At 46.9% G+C, this 20830-nt stretch overlaps 2 protein-coding genes across 5 annotated transcripts in view; both read left to right on the top strand.

Moving 5' to 3' along the window:
- Positions 1-14376, top strand: part of NLRC5 (NLR family CARD domain containing 5) — a 54298-nt gene extending 39922 nt beyond the window's left edge. For 3 of the 4 annotated variants that reach the window (XM_075101953.1, XM_075101954.1, XM_075101955.1), the window contains 13 exons: positions 315-398; positions 1057-1140; positions 1832-1915; positions 2008-2091; positions 2774-2857; positions 3784-3867; positions 4709-4792; positions 5883-5966; positions 7081-7164; positions 7327-7410; positions 9477-9560; positions 10684-10767; positions 11871-14376. In XM_075101953.1, coding sequence (XP_074958054.1) covers positions 315-398; positions 1057-1140; positions 1832-1915; positions 2008-2091; positions 2774-2857; positions 3784-3867; positions 4709-4792; positions 5883-5966; positions 7081-7164; positions 7327-7410; positions 9477-9560; positions 10684-10767; positions 11871-11976 — 1114 coding nt within the window. In that variant the 3' untranslated portion in view covers positions 11977-14376. Of the gene's footprint in view, positions 1-314; positions 399-1056; positions 1141-1831; positions 1916-2007; positions 2092-2752; positions 2858-3783; positions 3868-4708; positions 4793-5882; positions 5967-7080; positions 7165-7326; positions 7411-9476; positions 9561-10683; positions 10768-11870 lie in introns of all 4 variants that reach the window. The other variant, XR_012662072.1, reaches the window with a different exon arrangement.
- A 2591-nt stretch (positions 14377-16967) lies between these two features.
- CPNE2 (copine 2) overlaps positions 16968-20830 on the top strand; it is a 59891-nt gene continuing 56028 nt past the window's right edge. Inside the window, exon 1 of the mRNA XM_075101949.1 lies at positions 16968-17033. The gene's annotated coding sequence lies outside the window, so the exon portion shown is untranslated. The remainder of the gene's footprint in view (positions 17034-20830) is intronic.

Below are 20830 nucleotides of genomic sequence, written 5' to 3'. Positions count from 1 at the left end.
GGCAGGGGAGAGGCCAGTGCAAGGTCCCAGTCCCTGTCCTCTATGTCACCTACTTAGAGCATTTGGATGGAAAATAGAAAAGACCCATAGACCTAGTGGCTTCCTGGGGTATCCTTTCAAGGCATCTAAATCTCTCCCCTGTGCCCAGATAACCTGTACTCTTATTGTGACTGGGAGCTCCCATGGGACTTTGCCAAGTGTCAATGTCATGACAGTTCTTCAATGTCCCAGCACTGGTGTACTTTAGCTGCAGGCTTGGTACAGACCTTTCACCATCAGGGACATAGTCCAGACCTGTTTTTCTGTTCTTGCAGATGGTGTCATGTTGAGCTCCATGATGATGAAGCAGAAATGCTGGTCAGGATTTTGCTACCTCTTTCAGAGCTGAAGAAGTTTGGGTATGTCCCCAGCTGTGATCTTTTCCCCATCTTTATCATTTGCTCAACCCTGTGCCTCACCCTGGTCCTCTCTGAAATGCTCTTTGTCTGGAATATGGCCATGAGCTCTGTGATCTCTCCGGAGCTGTGCCTAGGTTGCAAACTCAACAGCTCTCTGGAGTTCATGCTAAAGGTGGTTATAGGGACATGAAGTGCATGTCTTGAAGTTTTTTCCTCTTCCCCTTTTTTGAAGTGGAAGCAATTTGAGACTGAGATCTTGGCTGTTTTTTGCATTGCAGGTAAGCATTTACCAGCTGACTGTGTAAAAGAGCTTTTTCTGGTATGAATAACATTCACTCCTTTTGACAGCCCTCTTCAACTGCCTGTGAAGAACTGTAAGCTTGTAAAGGGCATCTCTGCCCAGTGAAATTGTGGGGCTTGGTCGGCCCAGGCAGAGACTGTGCTGTTTGGTATATGTACATCATGTGAACATCTCTGAACTATCTAGTCCTCATAGTCCTGTACACGGGAGGTGTGGAAATCTCTCCAAACTTACTGGTCCCTGATGTCTATAGTGGCTGGCGTTTGGGATGGGGCAGCTTGTCTGTCAGTGAAGTAAACTCCTCTTTTTCAGTGTGCTCAGACCTGACATTCTTATTCAATCCTTGCTGTTTTGCAGGCTGACCTGTAGCAGTATTATGCCATCTGGAATTGATTACTTGATCACGGGCTTGCAGAATTGCCAGGCCATCGAAGAGCTCAAGTGAGTGTGTTGTTACCAGGCTGTCCAGAGCCTCCCAGGTCTTTCTAGAAGCTTTAGTTAAACTGCAGCCTTGATTCTGCCTGTACCGTGGACAGGTGTAGTTTTCCTGAATGCTGGAGGACTTCAGATAGGGAAGAAGCAACAATTCCTTTTTATTTGCAATGAACAATGAGTAAGAGGGACAGAGATCAGTAGTCTGTGGCAGGGAACGTCCAGTGGAGAAATAAAAGTGTTTTGGTAGATGTTTTTTGCATGGATCATGTCCCAGTTGGGAGGCAGTGTTTCCCGTGCAGCAATACCAGAGCCAGCATTTCACTCCTGGAGGATGATCTGGTGGCCTGCACAGAGATGGCTTTTCCAGGCACCTACATGTAAGGCATCCTTCTGTTATGAAGTGCCACTTGACCATATGTGTGGCTGTTGTGAGAGCTTTACCATCTTATGGTCACAGTAGCACCTTGCTCTATGAGGGACTGGGTTCTTGCTCCAGAGATTTGGAATTCTCTTGGTATTTTATTAGGATCCAAAGACACCCAGGAGAATTGTATTAGAGAACAAAATTTCAAACTATCCACAGGGACTAGAATATGCTCCCACTTCTCTTGCACCTTTGTTCTGCTCTTCTCTGCTTGGAGTGCTCACATGACTGCCCACAGGTAGTTAGTTGTTCTTGTGTTATTTCATCTTTTAGCCTGGGCCACATGAAACTCAGCAGTGCTGTCATTCCTGTGCTTGTGCTGGGACTTTGTGAAATGCGATTTCTGAAAAAGCTTATGTAAGTATGTGACTGCAGCTTGCCTCTAGCCCAGCTTGTGATACTGAATAACACTAGCTTAATGTCCATATTCCTGGGGATGTTGTTTCCAGCTTGAACCATAACAGTATTGGTAATGATGGCTGCTCCAGACTTGCAGAAGCCTTGAGGAATATGCACTACATAGAGGAAATCAAGTAAGTTTCTCCCTTTTTGCAGTCTTTCATCAGCAGAGAGGTGACCGCTAGTACCAACATGTGGAGAGACCCAGGTGTGCTTATACATGAAGTAACAAAGCAGGGAGGTTGGAAAATGCTCAAGTATGAAGTGAGGCTAGAGGAAATCAGAGCTTGATGTTCAGAAGAGGAGAGTTTGGTCTACTCTGCTGCAGTCACATAGAAAATGGATTAAATAGCCTCTGGACTTAAATCTTTTCTGGAATCCCTGGGATCCAGAACAGAGCCAGAGGCCCCATTCTCTCCTGGGAGAGCCTTGGACCCAGCATTTCTCTGCTCTGAAAAGATCTGAATCTAGACCAACCTCAGGCTTGCTCTGCTTTTCTGTCCCTCTGTCTAGCTCTGTAACTCTGTAGTAGTTGGGGAAATAACAACCAGCTGTTGCATGTCTTGGTATTCTCGCTGAAGTAATTTCCCACCCATTAACAATATCCAGCAATTTTGATTGCTCTTTGCAATTTTTTTAATGCCTTATTATCAGCTATTAGTCTTTCATGACATAGTTGAGACAAGCAGCTCTCTGATTCTGCTGCCAAGGTCAGAGGTGTCATCCAGCAGATGAGAGGCATTAAATAAGTTCTCATGCTTTGCCTGACACTTAGCGTTTTCCTTTGCAACACAGCCTTTCTTCTCTTCTTTAAAGTTTAAGCCACAATGAGATTGGAGATGCAGGCCTGATAAATCTGGCTGCTGTCCTGCTGGAAATGCAAAACCTGAAGAGAATCAAGTGAGTCCCTTTGTTTTGTTTGCAGCAATTTCGGTTATGGCCACAGTTGGTGGGGAAGCCTGTGTGGGAAGCCCTGTGCCACCTTCACTTATACAATTATCCACCTCCTTCCAGTATTTTCAATGTCAGGTTGAAGACCTGATACAAAATCTACTGAACCAATGGAAGGTGTTCCCTCTCCTGCCCTCCCTATGTATAGCTGGGACTGGCAACAACTTTTTCTGCCAGTGCAGAGACTCTCTGAGACTTAAAGTTACACCCATGTCCTCGTGCAGTCACCCCTGGAGACAGCGGTGGGCATTTGCCAGCCTTGACTAGCTGTTTGAATGAAAAGATCTCTAGCTTGGGAGTGTCCTGGAAAGTAAATCTGCAAGCTGTGGGAAATCGTACAAGTCAGATGCAAGCAGCAGCTTTCCTCAGGCTATGTAGGTTTCCCAGTGTTGTGTTGCTGCGCTGCTTTCTTCTAGTGGAAGTAGAGGTGAAATTGAGAACGTGTCAAAGTAAGGACACAGTCTCTGGACAAGGGTCTTTTTCAGAGACAAGGATTCAAACTGTCCCTCCTCCAAGGGAGCAGAAATTAGAGCATCCAAGCTGTTTGTTAGACTCAGCTCTGAGGTATGCCTTGTAATTTTTTGAAATTAAAAACCTGGAAATTACTCGAAAAAGAAAAGGAAATTCCCTGGGAGAGGGAAGATTGCTCCTTCCCCCAGTACATGCAGGGGTAGAAGTGACTCAGTACTTGACAAAAACACACTACAAATCTCCAGGCCATTTTCCAGAGACCTGTGTCTCTGGACACACCACACCCATGTAGGCCATCGTTGCAGCCCCAAGTCTCCCATCGTGGCAGGCAAACAGTGAAATATCTTAAGCTGATACACTGTGGTTCTTGTTGAGTCACTGAGAGTCATTTGTGCTTATTTTAGCCTTTCAGGGAACAGTCCTAGTCCTGCTGGAGGGGAACAGCTGATGGAAGCTCTTGCCTATTGCAAGCACATTGAGGAACTACTGTAAGTATGTCGCTTCCAATGTCCCTTTGGGAAGCTGTGCAAAAATCAAGTCATAGAAACCAAATTTAATCTGGCTCCAGTAAAGCCAGAATCATTTTTACCACTGATTCTTATGAGAGTAGGCAAAAACTCACAGCTACATGGGATAGGAATGTGAGGTGCTGGGTGCAGCAGGTTTGGGGATTGCTTGTTCGCTGTAACCTCTCAGAGATTCCCCAAAACTGTATGGATTGCATCAGTGAAGAAGAACTGAATCTGCAGTTTAATAGGCAGTGTCACAGGCATATGGGCTGTGTTGCCTAAGAAATCAGCATTAATCTATATGGCTGCAAAAATGGAGGGAAGATGACAGATAGAGGCTTTACTCAGCCAGATCTATTATCAGTCATTCCATTGCACACCAGTTTATAGAACAAATGTGCCCCTGCCATATTAAAGAAATAAAATAATTTTTAAAAAAATGAGGAAAAGTTATTTCTGTTACAGTTAAAATGCTGGAGCTATTCATGTAACCTTCAGATTACAGCATACTGGACTAAGGGCGCTTTAAAAAGTGAAGTTTTGGTGTAATTCCAACTCAGGGCAACCCAGCCAGGAAGGGAGATCAGTGTGTTCCTGAGAAGTGTGAGTCAGTTTTACTTCCCTGTTTAACTTCTGCTGCAGGTTTACAAAACCTCGTTGTTCTTTCTTCCCACCTTCAGTCCTTTGAATCATGGACATTAGATTCTTTCAGCACATGTAGGTGATGAATGGGGGTCACAGATATGTGTGGGTGACACACAGGTGAGGAATGAGACTCTGTATTTCACTACCAGTAACGTTTCATTTCTGCTCCTTCCAGACTATCAAGGAATGCTTTTGGAGACAGAATGGCAGTGAAACTTGCCCTGTGCCTGCCTCGCATGACCAACCTCAAGATCCTGCAGTAAGTGTCAGCCTTTGCCCCACGAAAGCTGCGTATCCTGGGAATATGTGGGATGGTTGAAAGAAGGCATGGAAGAATGCATAGACTGCAGTGGTGCACTGGTCTCTTGTTTAGACATTAAGTGTCTCAGGATTGAGAAACCCTCCACAGTTACTCTGCTGCATCAAGCCACATGAACTATTCCTGCATAATCTCTTGCAATCTTAACTTTAGAGATGAACCAGGCATTGTATATACAGTAAAATAACCCTTAAAATTGGGTTTGAGTATGTTAGTTTCTAATGTCTCTGGCTGCCCTCTCAATCTTGTGTAATGTAAGCATGAATATGAGCACGTTTTCTGGGCCCTCACTGTTTTGTGCAAACAACTCTGGGTCATTTTTCCCCCTGAACTCAGTGGCATTGTATTTTTAAACCTTTTATGGGTGTCTTTCCAGGGCCCTAACATGCAGGACTTCCTCATACTGTTTTACAGTAGCAAAGCAAGAAATGGGTGAGCTAGAAGAGCTCACTGGGCTCAGTTAGCCTAGTGGTGTGTTTTCCAGCCTGTGGCTAAGGTATCATCAAAAGATAATGTAGAAAAGGAATCCCAGTGGTGGGATACTTTAGTCCTCTGGGTAGGTTCTTGCCTTCTCTGGAAAGGTGTTGGAAAATCTGCAGACATGAGATTTCCCATCTGCTCTTTGTTCTTAAGGCTGTTCCTCACTCATCTCAAACCAATCCCATGTGGACAGAGCTGGAGGCAGACTCCTGGTGGTACTATGCAGCCTTTGCTTTTGCAACGACTGGCTGACTCTGCTCCTTCCTTGTGAGCATGGGCACATCTGCTGAAATTGCATGTCCTTAGGCCTACGTGTCATTGACAGCAACAGGGGCTATGTGATGTGCTAACCACGTTGCTGGCCCCCACTGTTGCCTCCCTGTTTCCCAGGCACTTCCATTACAACTAATCCACAAGAATCCCAGGTTATTACCAGCACCCAGCACTGATCCAAAAGATGTTGCAGTTATCTTCTTGGCAAGTTAAATATGACCTTTTGTTACAGCTTTATTCTAAAATAATCCTCCAATGCTTATATTTCTTTTGTTAGCTTGCAGAACAACAACATTGGGCCGGCAGGAGGGATGAAGCTGGCCAGAGCCCTGATGGCCTCTAGGCTGCTAGAAGAGATAAGGTAGGCCATGGCAGGTGCGCATGGGATGGTGCCAAACTTATGGACTAGTATCACTCCGGAGGTGGGAAAAATTTCAGCTCACAGGCCTGAGGCTGTCATGTAGGTTCTTTCCCTGCTCAGGGTGATTCCACAGAGGGCAATCCCTCCACCTCTCCTAGACACTTTTTGTAGGGTAAGAGGAGACAGTTTCTGAAGGCCACTATAGTGCCCTGCCTGCAGGGCAGCTTAGATCACTTTAGATGTTAAATCTTGTCTGCCAGTGCTGTTTGCGAGGCTTTGTGTAGCCATGTGCCTTTCAACTACTACATGCAGTAACCTGGAGGGTGGTAGAATTTCTAAATATGGAACTGAAAGAATGGAGGTGTAAATTAACTCTTCCTGCTGTGTCTTGATGTCACCGTTCTTTGCTCTGTGTTTATTTACTGTTATATATTTGTTATGTTTTATTATTGTTATGTGTTTGTTTATTTATTGTTTGGACAATGCCCTTAACAACATGCTTTAGCTTTTGGTCAGCCCTGAATTGTACCAGCATTTGGACTAGATGATTGTTGTAGGTCCCTTCCAACTGAAATTCTCTTTTCTCTTCTCTTCTCTTCTCTTCTCTTCTCTTCTCTTCTCTTCTCTTCTCTTCTCTTCTCTTCTCTTCTCTTCTTAAATAACAAGATGAATTAGGGTGTTGGTAATTTATGTGTGAGAAGTTAGAGCAGGGGAGGTATTGCCATGGCTTGTGTTTGCCTGTAGATAAGAACAGAGCAGCACACCCTGGTAAAGGCTGGAAGGCAGTCACTGCTGCCCCCTGAGTCTTCGAGAGCCACGTCTGTCCATCTTAGCCATTGGTATAACCCCATGTTACTGTCTGCAAGCAGTTCAGTGCTGAATGGACTTATATTGCGAGTTAGAGCAGGGCTGACATTCCCATTTTACCAAGCAGGAAATTGACCCTGAGTTACCATGTGCTGATCTGGCTTGTCCCTGTTGTCTAGAGTCCTCATTTAGTCTAGGTACAAGTTATTGACTTGATAATTCGCATAGTTATGTTTCGGTGGTGGCTTTTCTCTGACTGTGTCTGCTTTTTCTGCGGCCACTCAAAGCTGTTCCATTCCTGTTACAGTTTATCAGAAAATAACCTTGGGGAAGAAAGTATCCATGCCTTGTCCAAGGGGCTGCCATGCTTTGAACACCTCCGGAAGATCGAGTGAGTACCAGGGCACTGAAGGCTGCTGAGGCAGAGTGTGGCTGGCTTTGTTTGTAGCATTGCTAGGGCAGGAGCACAGCAGACGGTGCTCATGCTGTATTCCCCACTGGTTCTGACAAGAGCACATTGTGCCCTCTGTTTTTTCTCTTCCTGCTACTTCAGCTTGAAACTCTGCAGAATCACTGATGATGCTTCAAAATCACTTTCTCATGGGTTCCAGCAATGCCCTTCCTTGGAGGAGATAATGTGAGTGTGGGAATGGATGGGGAGACCCTTCAACACACAGGTCTGCTCCTATTTTTAACTGCTTTTTACTTCTGATCCTCATAAAAACTTATTGATACTTACCACTAAGTACTTTTTAGTAATAAATTTACTAGTAATATACTAATTGACAAAATTCACTACTAAAAATTTCCTGGTATAACTAGCAATTTATTGAAAGCTGAATGGGAAGAGCTGAACAGAATATGGAAGAAAACACTGATCTTCAAACCCTGTCCATTATCCTTGGTCTTTTAGCACCTGATTTGTGAGGCAGGACAAATTCCCCATTTTGTTCTCCATGGTCCAAGTCTTGCCTTTTTTTTACAAGGTGGCCACATTTGGGTCTCAGAGGAGAGTGGGAGCTTCTCTGTGCAATTGTAGAGGCTGAGTTTAGAGCTCGAAGCAAAGTGAACTTAGCCTGTAGATGAACAGGGTATACCACCAATTGCAGTCTCACTCTCCACACTGGGATAAAGGGTTGCTCTGATGCATGGATGTTTAACGTGTTTTCAACAAACAGCATAGATGGGCTAACTACATTTTGACATGCGTTCACCATCCCAAGAGAATCTCAGCGAGAAGCCTGCCAGGAACCTGTTCCAGCTTATGTCTTTTTAAAAGCAATTTGCCCCTTTGCTCGAGAGGGAACTTAACTTGAATTGTAGTACACAAGACCCCATGGAGACAGCAGCAGCCTCATCAGTCCTGAGTTACCTCTAGGTTTAAGGAAGACTAACACTATCTGAGATGCTGGCAGGGTACAGTCTCCTAGGCTGAGATCACTCCTCTATCAGGATATAGATCTGCAAGACCTAGGCTCTCTAGTCATCTATGCTGTGGCCAGCTGGGTGACACTTGGTTGTCATGCTACTCTTATGTGCCTCGGTTCTGCAAAGTACTCATGGATGGCCTGAGTAAAATGGTGCATGGGTCATAAGCCCACCAGACTGCCCTCTCCCTCCCCCAGAAGGTATCTGCATGGAGATCACAGATCTCTTGGGACTCAGGGCATTAGGTCAAGCCAGGATTTTATTGCCAGACCCATGAGAGGTCTGGCAATAATCCAGTGGAGTAATAGGATAAGTAAAACAATATTCAGTCCATAGGTGTGTTGCTTGCAGCATGGCACTAAGGCTAGTTAACCATGTGGGGAGTTATTTCTCCTGAATTAGTAACAGATAGGCAGATTCTCCTTTAATAGTAGTGTTAGGAGGGATCTTGTCTTGTCAGTGGAGGCATGTGTGAGTTCTGTCATTGGGAAATCTGGGTGACACAGCGAGCAATATACTGATACCCATGAAATCCCAGAAAACGCTGTGAACTTGTTTGGCGGTAGGCCCCAGTTCTTGAGCTGGATCCTGTCCTGCCTTTTTTTTTTGGCTCCTACACATGACGGAGAAATTCTGGAGTTCCTTAGACTTCAGTAGAGCTAGGGCTCTGTGGGGTGGCCCCAGGATCATTCAGCTGAGTATTGTAGTGAAGCACTGATAGTGCCATACTAGGGTTCTATTTTCCAGGTGAGAGGGAAATGGCCAGGCTGTTCAGCCAGTAGCAAAGAAAGGATGTGAAGAATTTTCTCACTTGCTAATGCACCAGAAGGTGAAAACCCCAGCCTTTCAAGAGCCCTGCAAGCTATCTTTTGAAAGAGCTCAGAGTCAAAAGGCAGCTTTAAGAGCAGGTCAGGCAGGTGCCTTAGCTGCTGCAGTAGTTTAATGCATCAGCAAAAGGAGGAGTAAAGCTGTGTGCTCAGCAGTCATTTCCATCTTTCACATTTCACTCCCTGGGCCTGCAGGACTCGATATAACCACAGTCCGCAGGCTGTGTGGTGACACTCCCTGGTGTCTTACCGTACATGAAAATATGTAGTGAAGCTGAGGAAATGCCTGAAAATGAAGCTTGTATATCAGGGGAACGTTTACCTGCCATAAGAGGGCGATAAGCTCCTGTAAACAGACTAATCTGTGAGGGAGTTGTATCACAGCACTGTTATTTTTCCCCTTGTGTTTATCTACTGACTCACATCTGGGATTTTTTGTCTGTCTTAGATTGTCTTGGAATGCCCTAGGTGACGGAGGAGCCCGAGAGTTGGCCAGTGCTCTCCCAGGGATGGAAAAGCTGAAGGTGTTAGAGTGAGTACAGCCCTGAGAGCAACCCCAGGAAGAAGACGTATTTTTCTGTGGTTGAGCCTTCAACCACAGCACTTCCGAAAAGGAGATGGATCTGAGGAACAAGAGACAGGCTTTTGCAGTTCAAATTCTTGCTTAGAATTCTTGCTGCATGCCAGGGCTAGCCTTGCTTGGCTGATACACAGCACAGAGGCATTTTTTTATGTAAGGTGTTTGCAGTGTAGGTATCTAAACAGAAGCTAGCCTGTGAAGGCCTCCTGTTTGAGTCAGGGAAGAAAAACTGGTATTTCTAGAACATGACTTATATCACCTAATGATCTCAGGTGAGCTGCCTCGTGCAAGCTTTTACTTCTCTTCAGTGTCTGGGGTGGTCTAGATGGGTACCGTGCTCAGAGGGCCTTCCTTTGTGAAAGCCTGCAGCAAGGGAAGCAACCCATGCCAGGATGGAGTATCCAAATTGTGGGTGTTGGGCCATAGGAGCTCACAGGAAGCTCAGAAGCAGCTCCTGTGCTGGAACTGCAGTGCAACCAGCAGGTGGGGCCAATGTTGGCAGCTCTTGTGCTGGCCTGGTGGCATCGCAGCCCAGCCCTATTCCATGGGAGAGACTGTCATCCACTGCTCAAGAACTGTTGATGAAGCTTTCATCCCCTTGGCCCTTTGGAATACGTGGTATGTGTCTTCCATCTCTCAGCTGTATGAAAATATTAGTCTGTGGGTCATAGGGTCAGGAACTCAGTTTTGTTTGTTTTGGCCAGGGAAACTACATAGTAGAGCCTGGCTGTTTTACAGGTACAATCAGGAAGGTTGTACCTGAGGCAGGAGGAGTTGTTGCTAGCATTTTTTGGCACCAACCTTGCAGTAGGATCTGTTAGAGTGCTCCAAGGGCAAGAGATCTGCTTACAAGTGCTGTTGCTAGAAGAAGGTCACAGGGAGCAGTGCACACACACTTCTTGCATAAATAGGGCCACGGTCATAAAGACAAGGCTGATGTAAGTTGTATGGCATTGCCGTGCTTGGGCAAAAGTGCAGCTCTTCTGGGACAGGGGAGGGAGCCAGTGATTATTCAGCTGTTTTCCACTCTTGATTTTGTTTTGGATTTTAAAACTCTCTTTTTGTTTCTAAACAGTCTGGAAAAAAATCGCATTGGTGCCTGTGGGGCCACAAAGATAGCAGAGAAGCTTGCCAAATGCCCAGAAATTCAATTCATAAGGTGAGCAGGTATCACGGAACTCTGTGGCTGGGTATTGGCTCAGCAAAGGGAAGTCAGGGTGACCAGTCTTGGGACAGACATGACCCATGATGACCTGCTGGCATGGAGTAGGATATTGCAGGGGATGCAGACACAAGCCAAGTAAGCTGAGGGTTTTCTAGGCCAGCTCCACCCCCTCAGAAAGTCCTGGGAAAAAGGGACTGAAAAGCTTACTGGCATTAAATGACGTAAAAATGAAGACCCAGTTGTGTAACATCCCCATCAGGAAGTTTGTTGCATTTTTTTCCTATAAGTTTTCTTTTTCCCATTAGATCTTATTTCACTTCTGAGATACATTCTTGCCCTGTCCCACTCTGTCCTGGGATCCATATCTTGCAGATACTTGGACACCTGATTTTTTCCCACTCTTTGTCATTGCTTCTCCAAACTCTGTGTTTCTCTGCTAGAAAAATCTTGTAGGAGAGAACCACTCATCCTTCGCTCCTTCTTTGAAAAGTCACTCTTATGATAACTCTTGTAACAGAAGTCCCACAGCCAAGTGTCTGCTCCTACCTGAGCTGTCTCTCTGGCCCAAAACAGGCTCTGCTTTCCCCAATAGTGAGAGCAGCCTGGGAGCAACCACTGAGGAATGTTTCTGGTCCTGGCTAGAGCTTGAGGCCCATGTGTGCTTGCTCAAATTGGTGGGCACAGCACAGCACACAGTCCCTCTGACTTCTCTGGGTGCTCTGCTTCACAAGGTGGAGGCCCAGTATGGGAAGCTTTTGGGTAGACTCCACCAAATGAGGTAGATGAGGAAGGGTGGCTGATGTGAATCAGGTTGCTTGTGTGTAACTCAGTTCTTCGTCCCCTTTCTGAGATCATAGTGGCCTGAGGACTTTCCGAGGCCTTAATCTCTCTCCCAAGCTGGATAAGTGAGTCCATCTCAGCAGGTAGACAGCTGCTGGTTGCTGCTGTGTCACCAAGATATGGCCATACCCTGCTCCTGTCCCACTGTCAGACCTGCTTTGATGAAAACCCAAAGCTGCTGCTTCCATTGTCTTTGGCATGCCGCCTCCTCGCTTACCACACCTAGTCCTACAGTAACACATTTGCTGTCGTTGTAGGCTGTGGGACAATCCAGTGCCCAAGGGCCTTGCTGAGAATTTGACAAGCCAAGATCCAAGACTATGTTTCTCCTTCTACTACAAAGAAGAGTCTTTGCCTGGCTAAGAATTGTGCTCCGTCTTCCGCTGTTTTTCCGAAAAGTGGGTTCGTTCACCTGATGTGCAACTCACAGAGTGGAGGTATTTCATTCATTTCAGATGGGTGCTAGGTGGTAACTCCACAAAGCTAGCACCCCACACCAAGAACTACAAGATATTTGTATGGTTAAGTGCGTCAGTAACAGCTTTCATACTGCCCAGCTGATCATTGAGTAGCTTATTTCTCATTTCATCTTAAAGGCACAGCTCCCTTTAAATTTGCTACGCATGCTCAGAAAGTGACTTATTTGAGTAGGGGGTTTTCTGGCCTATGGATGTTAGTATTTAGTATTGGTATTTTTAGTTTTATCATTATAGTTTTATTATTATTTTAGTATTATAATGAGGATAGTTCACCTAAAGAATGCTTAGTTTTAGTTTTTATCAACATCCCAATTAGTTGTCCTCCTTGACTATATACTTTATCACCCATCTTTCAGTGTCTTCTGAGGTGGGATGCTCCCTTTTATCAGTCTCTCAGTTCTTCTTCAAGGATATAGTCACAAAACAAATACTTCCCTGTCTCTCAGCTCGCTTCTCTGGCTGCCAAACTCTGTTTTGCCAGGCTCACATGGTTCATTTGTATTACTTAGAAGAAAGTTCCATTTTCTTTGGGATATCACCACTGTCCTCAGAAACTGCACTGATGAATGTGGGAAATCAAAGTTCCTACAAATAATAACTGTAACTATTAAGTCTTCCTTTCTTGCACTGAACCAAGTGTGTACTCTGTGTGTGTTTCCTGTGAGATTTTACTGTACAGAAAAGTAAAACGCTAAATAATTGCCGCTGAGATGGCAGTATTCTTGGAGTAAAAACATTCTCTTCAGAGGATGAGATGCGTCTGCTCAGGCATTCAGAAAGTCTGCGGAGTATTTAATTATCTTCAATCAAGATTACCTGATGGAACATATTGGAACACCTACAGGATGTAAAATAATGTACAGAATTGTGAACTGCTGACCTTGTTTCCAATGCAAAATCATATATGACTGTGTGTGAGGTAAATAACTCTATGATTTCTAGGCAAAGAATGCTTATATGCAGTTTTGTTTGATTCATATCAGACTCCTTTTCATACAGAATTGCCTCCATTTCCTAGGAGAAGCTTCAGGACTTCTGAAATTTCAAATCATTTTCCCAAAATGATCAATATTTGTACTGTGATTACCTGGAAAGGCTGATAATCACCATAAATTTCAGTGAGGAACTTTAAAGTACTGAGGTTGTAAAACAATCTGTAAGAAAACTGTGACTATTCTGTGTAATAGCATTTGTGCTACTGACTATTTTCACATAGGGTTTTCTAGACCTTTGCAGAGTTTTTGGAAGACTTGATTGCAGTAATCTCTTTGAGGTGAAGCGAGGGGCCAGTTAGCCTGAAGTGTTGATCATATGGTAGATCCTTCAAGCCTGTAGTACTCCCTGAATCCCAAAGCCTTCATGTCACTGGGCAATCAGTGTTGGACCCATGGGAACTGGAGGGAGAAGATCCTAACCACTGAGGTTGCTGTTTGGCAGAGGAGATGGACTGCAGCTGCTCCTTGCATGTGTGGAAAGATGGCTTGAGTTACAGGAGTGCGGCCATGTCATTATTTATTACCTTGTGTTATAGTGTTTTCCTTAACATGTTTGTGCTGTAAATATTTAATCCTTGTGGTGGATTAATTTGTGGAATTTTGTTTACAGCAATGTCTGCTTGGGGAGACATAACTGATCTGGTTTGGGCAGGGAAGGCGTTTGGAATGAGATTGAAGTGCTGGTCCAACAACCTTTCGGGCAGAGGATGTGGACAGGTGGTGCCTGTTCTTCCTGGCGGAGCCACTGTCCTTATTTAAAGGTCAGCATTAGGCTCTGTGAGGTAGTGACATTGTTGCATAGAGGTAGGACACATTTTGCAGAGACTGTACTCTGAAAAGGGTTTAAAAGCAAAGTAAAAAAGGTAGTGAAAGTCTGTATCAGGCCATAATTCAATGAAGTAAGATTCAAACACTGGATTTTAGGAAAAGCTTCGCCAAATGTGGCTTTTATTTTCATCCGGTACTTTCAGATCTAGTTTGCAGATGCAGATCTTCTTGGCACCCATAGCCAGGGCCCTTTGCTGTTGCCACAGGCCCATGTACCAGGGAAAACCAGAAAACACCACTGTCAAGCAGATCTTTGTTCAGCTCCTTTGTATTGTCTCCTGATGCCACCCACTCCTGCATTTGAATTTGTTCAGGTGTCGTGATAGTCTGTTTTCCTCCTTTATTGGTGTGAAACATGCCTCGCTTATGAAACATGAGACAAGCCTTCTTGCTTATTGTTTTTCCTCCTTTTTTGTTGGGCAAAATGTGCATTAACTGAATAAATCAGAATGCTGCTTTGATGAGTGCTTGACTGTTGAAGTCAGTTTTGTTTTCTGGGTCTTGAGTAGAGCAGCCACTGTAGAGAGATCTCTTGGGTTTGGATCACATAGCTGGATTGTTTTCCTTTGCAATTAAATGCACTGTTTAAAAACAAATGAGACCTGAGATTCCTCCCTGCAGTTCCCCTGACTCCTGAAGTTAGGAAGCGTACAGCTATACCATGAGGTTTGCAGTAACATAAAAAGGCATGCTAAAAATACTGCTGCAGTACTTCTCTTGACTTGAGATGTATAAGAGTGCCTCTGAAATCTAGATGCACGCTTGTGTTTCTCAGGTTCTTCCCCAAACTCAGGCTTAGCTCCCAGACACACAGCTGTCTGACCCAAGAGAGCAGCCATCCCAACAGAAACCAGGGAAGGGACTTGCAGGATGTCACAGCATCTTTTCCAGAACACCAGGTGTCAGCAAAACTCCAAAAATGGGAAGCAGTTGCCTGGAGTCCAGCAATTTTGGCTAAAACCAGGCTCTGTGCTGTATTTTGGGTGCGTGGGTTGCATTTTTAAAAAACTGAGGTTTGGATTGAATTGTACATGAAACACAACAAAACAATCGGTCCCTAGTTTGTTTCTTACATTGAATGCCAGGGTCTTTTAGGCTGCCCTTCCCCAGCGTGCTTCCCATTTTCATTGTGCTGCTGATGTCCATATTCCAGCTTGCGGTCATGTCTGAAAGTTTCTGAGGGGAACCTGAAGTCTTTATCCAGTTTCGAGGGGTTAAATGAATCTTCTGGTGCACAGGAAGACGTGAGGCCATTGGGGATTGTGTGCGATGGCTGAATACCAAAATGATTACCAAATAGATAATTAACGTGGGCCATTTTTAGAGCTGTTACTATTACATTTCAGATTTATCATGGTCCAAAAATGGAAATGTATCAGGATGCTCCACACACCCCTATTGTTTCAGGCTGCCTGCAGTCTCTGGAAAATAATGTCTGAGCTAGTCAGTACTGGTTTCATACACAGAAGGGATTTTGCCCCCTGAGAACAGATCTTTGGAAAGAAATACACTGCTGTAAATAAACACACTGCTGGAGGGCGGTGAGAAGCCTGGATTTTCTGCTAGGGAACAGCCGGAGGCAGGCCGGGCCATGCTTTTGCATGCAATGGCTACTGGTTTGTAGAGCTGGAAATGCAGCTGTGCCCTCTGCTAAAACCAGTTCCAGGTAGTGCTGAACCTGATGCGACTTGGAGGTGTCACGCTGGGCAGGAGAGAAAACACAGGAAAAAACTGATTTTGGAGAAAATAGGCACATTGGCATTCATGAACTACTGGCTGTTTCTCCCTGTTTCCCCCAAAGTGACATTTTGAGCCACGGGCATGGAGGTAGGAGGGCAGGTCTGGCACAGATCCCACTTCTCCTACTGGATTCCTCCTTCAGGCACAACCTTGTCCCTTCTTATGATGTTTTCTGGCCGGGTTTACACAGAAGGAAGGGTTTTGCTCCTAAAAACTAGGCTTTTAGTTGGATGTTGCCTGTCGTGTTGCCTGCACTGAGCAAGAGCATTTGTGACCTGTGAGCCTGTCCTGGGTTCCTCTGCCTAGCTTCTGGGGTGCCGGGAAGGGAGTGAGGCTGCCAGACTGGGGGACCTCATCCATGCTGAAAGCTGACTCAGTGCCTTGACACTCTTCCACCTTCAACAGCTCAAGTTGCAGGAGAGGGGAAAACTGGTCAGGGGGGAATATGGGACTTGCTTCTTTTTTCTGTGATCTTTAAAAGTATGAGCAGAGCCCATAGTAAAGGGCCCTGTGCAAATAAAGATGGTTTATTTAATCTGAAGCCTCAGAGGGAGGCTTCTAGCCTTATTACTCTATCTCCTTATCAAAAAATATCTATATAGATATCCCTGATGCCTGATGATGTGTCTGCCAAGCATCAGGTGAGGTTGCTAATGGTACATTGGGTACAAACCTTGGTGCTACCAGGCTAGAAGGGAAAGCATGCTGGCTCCACGGGTCGAGCAGGACGACAGGTAGGTGCAACGCTGGCCAGCCTGGGAGTTTGGGCTCCCCTCCACTTCTGGGGCACACATTTGGGGCCTGCCTGTTTTCCATGTTCAATCAGCTTTTTCCCATGGGAACTTGCATCAGCAAGCTGCCTCAGGGCACAGTGTCCTCACCCAGACCCCGTACTGATTTTGGCAGGGTGACGCTGGGAGCCCTCACAGCAGCCGGACAGGGTGAACCCCGCTGGCATCCTGACAGCACAAAACTACTGTTTTTTGGTTAAAATCAAGGGGTGTTGGTCCACCAAAGTTATGTTTTCATTGTAGCTGGCTAGATAACATGGAAAATAATTTTCCAGCCATTCCACGCATTGTTTTGGGGTTTTTGTTTTGTTTTGTTTTGTTTTGTTTTAAGAGTGAAAGAAACCAGCTGGGAAGTTTTGGGGTGGATTCTTTTCTTTTTTAAATCCGAAATGCATGATGCTCGTCCGGGGAGGGGATGACATCGTGGTGGGGGGGCCCAGGCGTGGCCGCGCCCGCCGCCCTCCCCACGACATCCCCGCCCACCTCCCCACGGGGGCGTGGGGCGGGCGTGGGGCGCGGCCGTGGGGAGGTGCTGAGCCCGCGGCCCCGCGGGAGCTGCTCGGCCCGGCCCGGCCCGGCCCGCGGCGGTGAGTACCGGCGGCCGCCCCGGATGCCGCGGGGATAACGGGGGGTGGTGGGACGGAGGGTGATGGAGGGGAGCCACGGGGCTTGGCACGGGTGGCTGAGCCAATCCCACGGCGGGATTGTTCACCGTGGGTCGGGTGGGGGGCGACATCCGTGGGGAATGCATCGGCGGTGACCTGGGATATCCCGGCGGGAAGGTGACACCGGCCAGCCAGCATAACCCCGGTGTCAGCCCCTGCGGGGCAATGTCCCCTCCAGCTTGTCCTGGGGGTGAGTGGTGTCCCTTCTGCCCTCCTACCCCTGGGACAGATGCTCCAACCCCTCAGACAGACCCTTCATCCCTTGGGACAGACCTTCCAACCCCTGGATCAGACCCTCCATCCCCTGGGACTGACCCCCCCATCATTTTATGCTCCCCTTCCCCAGACTGGGCCCCTCCGTTCACACACGGTGTAAAAGTTGTCCCACCCGTCCCCACTCTCTGTGCATCTGCATCCGCTCCTAAAGATGCCAGCCAGACACGCGACCAGCCAAGCAAATGCCGGGGCCTGGTGGTTTCGCTCCTCAAGGCTGGGGACATTTGGCGGGGGTTTTCCTGGCAGCTGCTGCAAGCGCCTCTCCTTCTCCTCCAGCATCGAGTCGCGGGAGGGGGGATCTTGGCAAGCTGAAGTGCAGAAGCGCTTCTTCAGGAGCTGTTTGCAGCCTGATGCTGCTCCGGCTGGCAATGATATCCTTTGTGCAGCACGTTTAGTGAGGAACTGAGAGGGTTTACACTTGCAGATGGGCTGCCCCTCTCTCCTTCTCTGCGCCCAGGAAGACGCCTCGTCCTCCGAGGTAGCAGTGAGTGGAGTGTTTATCCCTGCAGCATGAGGGTGCTCGGAGGATGGCAGGCAGGGAGGTGTTTTCCATCAGCTCTGCCAGCCTGAGGACCTGATGCAATAAGTCTCGGGTGAGTAACCCTAATTTTGGCAGGTGGCTGGATTAAAGCCTGCAGGGCTGTGGGGCTGGAGGACTTGGTGGGCAAACACACCCTTCAGAGCTGGTCACCACATGGAGGGTGGAACAGGAGATAGGGGTGAGTCAAGAGCTGAGGTTCAGTTCAGAAACATCTCTGAAGGGCTGGGTCCTTGCTGCTGACTCCCTGAGAACCTGAGCTGCTTCACGAAAAGGAACTGGGAGGATCCCTGTGAACCTTAAGCCCCAGATTTGAAGCCTCTTGGAGGTGCACTTAAACCTTGCTGGAGAAGCTGGAGTCAGAATCAGGCTGGTGCAAGCACAGTCCAGGGGTGCTCAGTTCTGATATTGCTCCCCTCATCGCTGGAATCAGCCTCCTCCTGCCAGTCCAGGCTTTCATGCCGGTGTGTGATACCAATGTGCTTTTCTGGGATCAGAAAATGTTTTATTATGGGCCCACCATCCATTGAAGCCCAGTGGTGGGACAGGGAGCGGAGCAATGGGAGGAGGAAGGCTGGGAACAAAAGCTCGGGGCATGTGGAAATGATCCGTTTTGACTAACTGAGTTGGTGGAGGACGTTTTCCTGGAGTAGCCTTGGGGAAACACTGCGTATGCTTTGGTTACAGCTGTGTGATAGCCTGGGCCATACACTTTCTGGTGATGTGCATTTTTGTTTTTCTGCTGTTGCCTCTGGAGCATCCCGGCTGGGGTAACATGGAAGGAAGGCACGCACTGAGGCTTCCAGCTGCCCCCAGATGTGCACCTACCTACAGTGTAGGCAAACCCCAGCACTCGTCCTGGGCAGACTAGAGGTCCTGGAGCTGCTCTCTGAGATCCTGGCATCCCTCACCACCCTGGGGATGGGGTTTGCTGGCAGCATGCCTCCACCAGCACTGTCAGCATGTGCCATGCTGGTCCCAGGACCTGTTTGGTAGGGGTTTGCAGTTTGCATCTCTTGAACGGGTTGCAGACATTGCACTGTAGTGTTGTGAGGGTGGGCAGGGTTGTATGACTGCTGATATTTAAGATGCTGGCTGTGATGCTTCTCCCTCCCTGCTGCCTTTCTGAGCTCAGCCCAAAGAGAAACAAGATCATTTAGAGCTGCATCAGTATGTTGCACCCTGGGGACATCCTTGCTCCTGGGGTCTGCACTGGTGGACAGCAAGGGACCCTGTGCCAGTTGCTGGCAAGCCGGTGCAGCCTGTAAAGCCATTGCTTGTGGGGAATCAGGGGACCCTGGTGCCTGGCCAGTCTGTGCTGGAGGCAAGGGGCACAGGCCCCCTGCACCAGGGCTTCCATAGCAGAAAAATCCTCTTAGGGTTCAGCCACCAGAGCTTAGCTGTGGGTGAAAACGCTCTTTGACCTGGGGGGTGTGCATCCTCCAGCAGTTCTTGCCTCTGCTCGGCTTCCAACGATCCTCCTCCCTCACCCCAAAATAGAAGGGTTACATGGTGCTTCAGTGGCCACTAGCTACCCCGTGATTTACCAGTCTGCCCAGTTGTATACTGGGATTGCATCAGCTGTGTTTGCCTTTCAGCAGTCTCAGTGTGGCAAGTGAAGAGTCTGGGAGGAAGAACTTCTTTTGCTCCCATTACACCCAGTGGAAAGAGTTTCCCACTGACTTCAGTGGAAACCTCTGCCTGGGGAAAGCTGGCTGGAGTCGCTTGCGCCACCATAAATCAGGGCTTGTTCTCCAGGAGCCGTTGGCGTGCCGAGAACGTAATACCCAGTTAATTGATGAAAAAGCAACATTTGCAGTCTCCTGTCCTGGTTCAGGGTTGCCAGCTCTTATAAGGCGCTCTTTATGTGAGAGCCTTGGCTTGCCTTCAGAGGCAGGGTTGGGAGAAAGGAGAAGAAAAGGTAAATTTTCTGGCATGGCGGAGTAGCCAGGTGTTAGAAACTGTGCGCCTGGCAGGATGCAAAACTGCAAAATGGCATTAAAAAAAGAATTTAATACTTTCCCCCCCTCAAAATCTTACAGTTTGTCTTTTAAACCTCTAAAATATCTGTTGAAGGACCTGAGTCATCACTTTTTGCTGCTTTGGCTTGGTTTCCTGGCAGCTGGCTTTGCGAGGTTACTTGTTTGGATCACAGGAGCAGGGGAAAAAGTAATTCCCAGGAATGCAGGTGAGTTTGGAGATCATAACAATGTTGTTAAAACACCAGAAAAACAAATAAATGTAGTATTCAGCCAGAAGAGCTCCACTTTTTATTTGCCTGCTGCTTTTGCTGAAGCTTTGGGTTTGGGAGCTGTCAGATTTTCTGCCTGTAGCCAGCAGGAAAAAGCTCGTGTCTAAAATATTCGCCTTCCCCCCAGCCTCGGATTTTCAGTCATCACAGGATTCCAGAAGCTGAGGATTCAGGAAGAAACATCAGCTGTTGTGAGGCTGATTTTAAAAATGAGATGAGCTGCAAACATAAGTTTTGCTGTTAAACAGCAAGTCCAGGGCTGTGCAACCATTTAAACTGAGTTTTATATTCCCTCGAGTGGTGTCTAAAGCTGTTGGGAAGGGGTTGAGAATTTATCACATGTAAATCTCGTTATAAAGCACGGTGGTTTTTATACTGCTGGCATACAAATCCATCTCGGGGTGAAGCTTCGCACGTCAAATGGCAGCATCCCTCTGCTGCAAAGAAAAATACAGAAAAATATTTTCTGTATTCTCAGAAAATACAGTTCTTTAGGAAAAACTTAGATTGTAGTGATGAGAGTCACCTCGTGCAGGGTGAAGGTAGGCTCCAGCCCTTGGGGACCTCAGTGGTGCTCTTTGTGGCTTGGTGTTTGCATGCCAGTGCAAATCAGTATTGCACATAACTACCTATTCATGAATATTTATCTATCTT

This window comes from Phalacrocorax aristotelis, chromosome 8 (assembly GCF_949628215.1).
Source record: "Phalacrocorax aristotelis chromosome 8, bGulAri2.1, whole genome shotgun sequence".
Classification (NCBI taxonomy): Eukaryota; Metazoa; Chordata; class Aves; order Suliformes; family Phalacrocoracidae; genus Phalacrocorax; species Phalacrocorax aristotelis.
The sequence above is the reverse complement of the archived record's forward strand: the minus strand, read 5'-3'. Positions and strand labels throughout refer to the sequence as shown.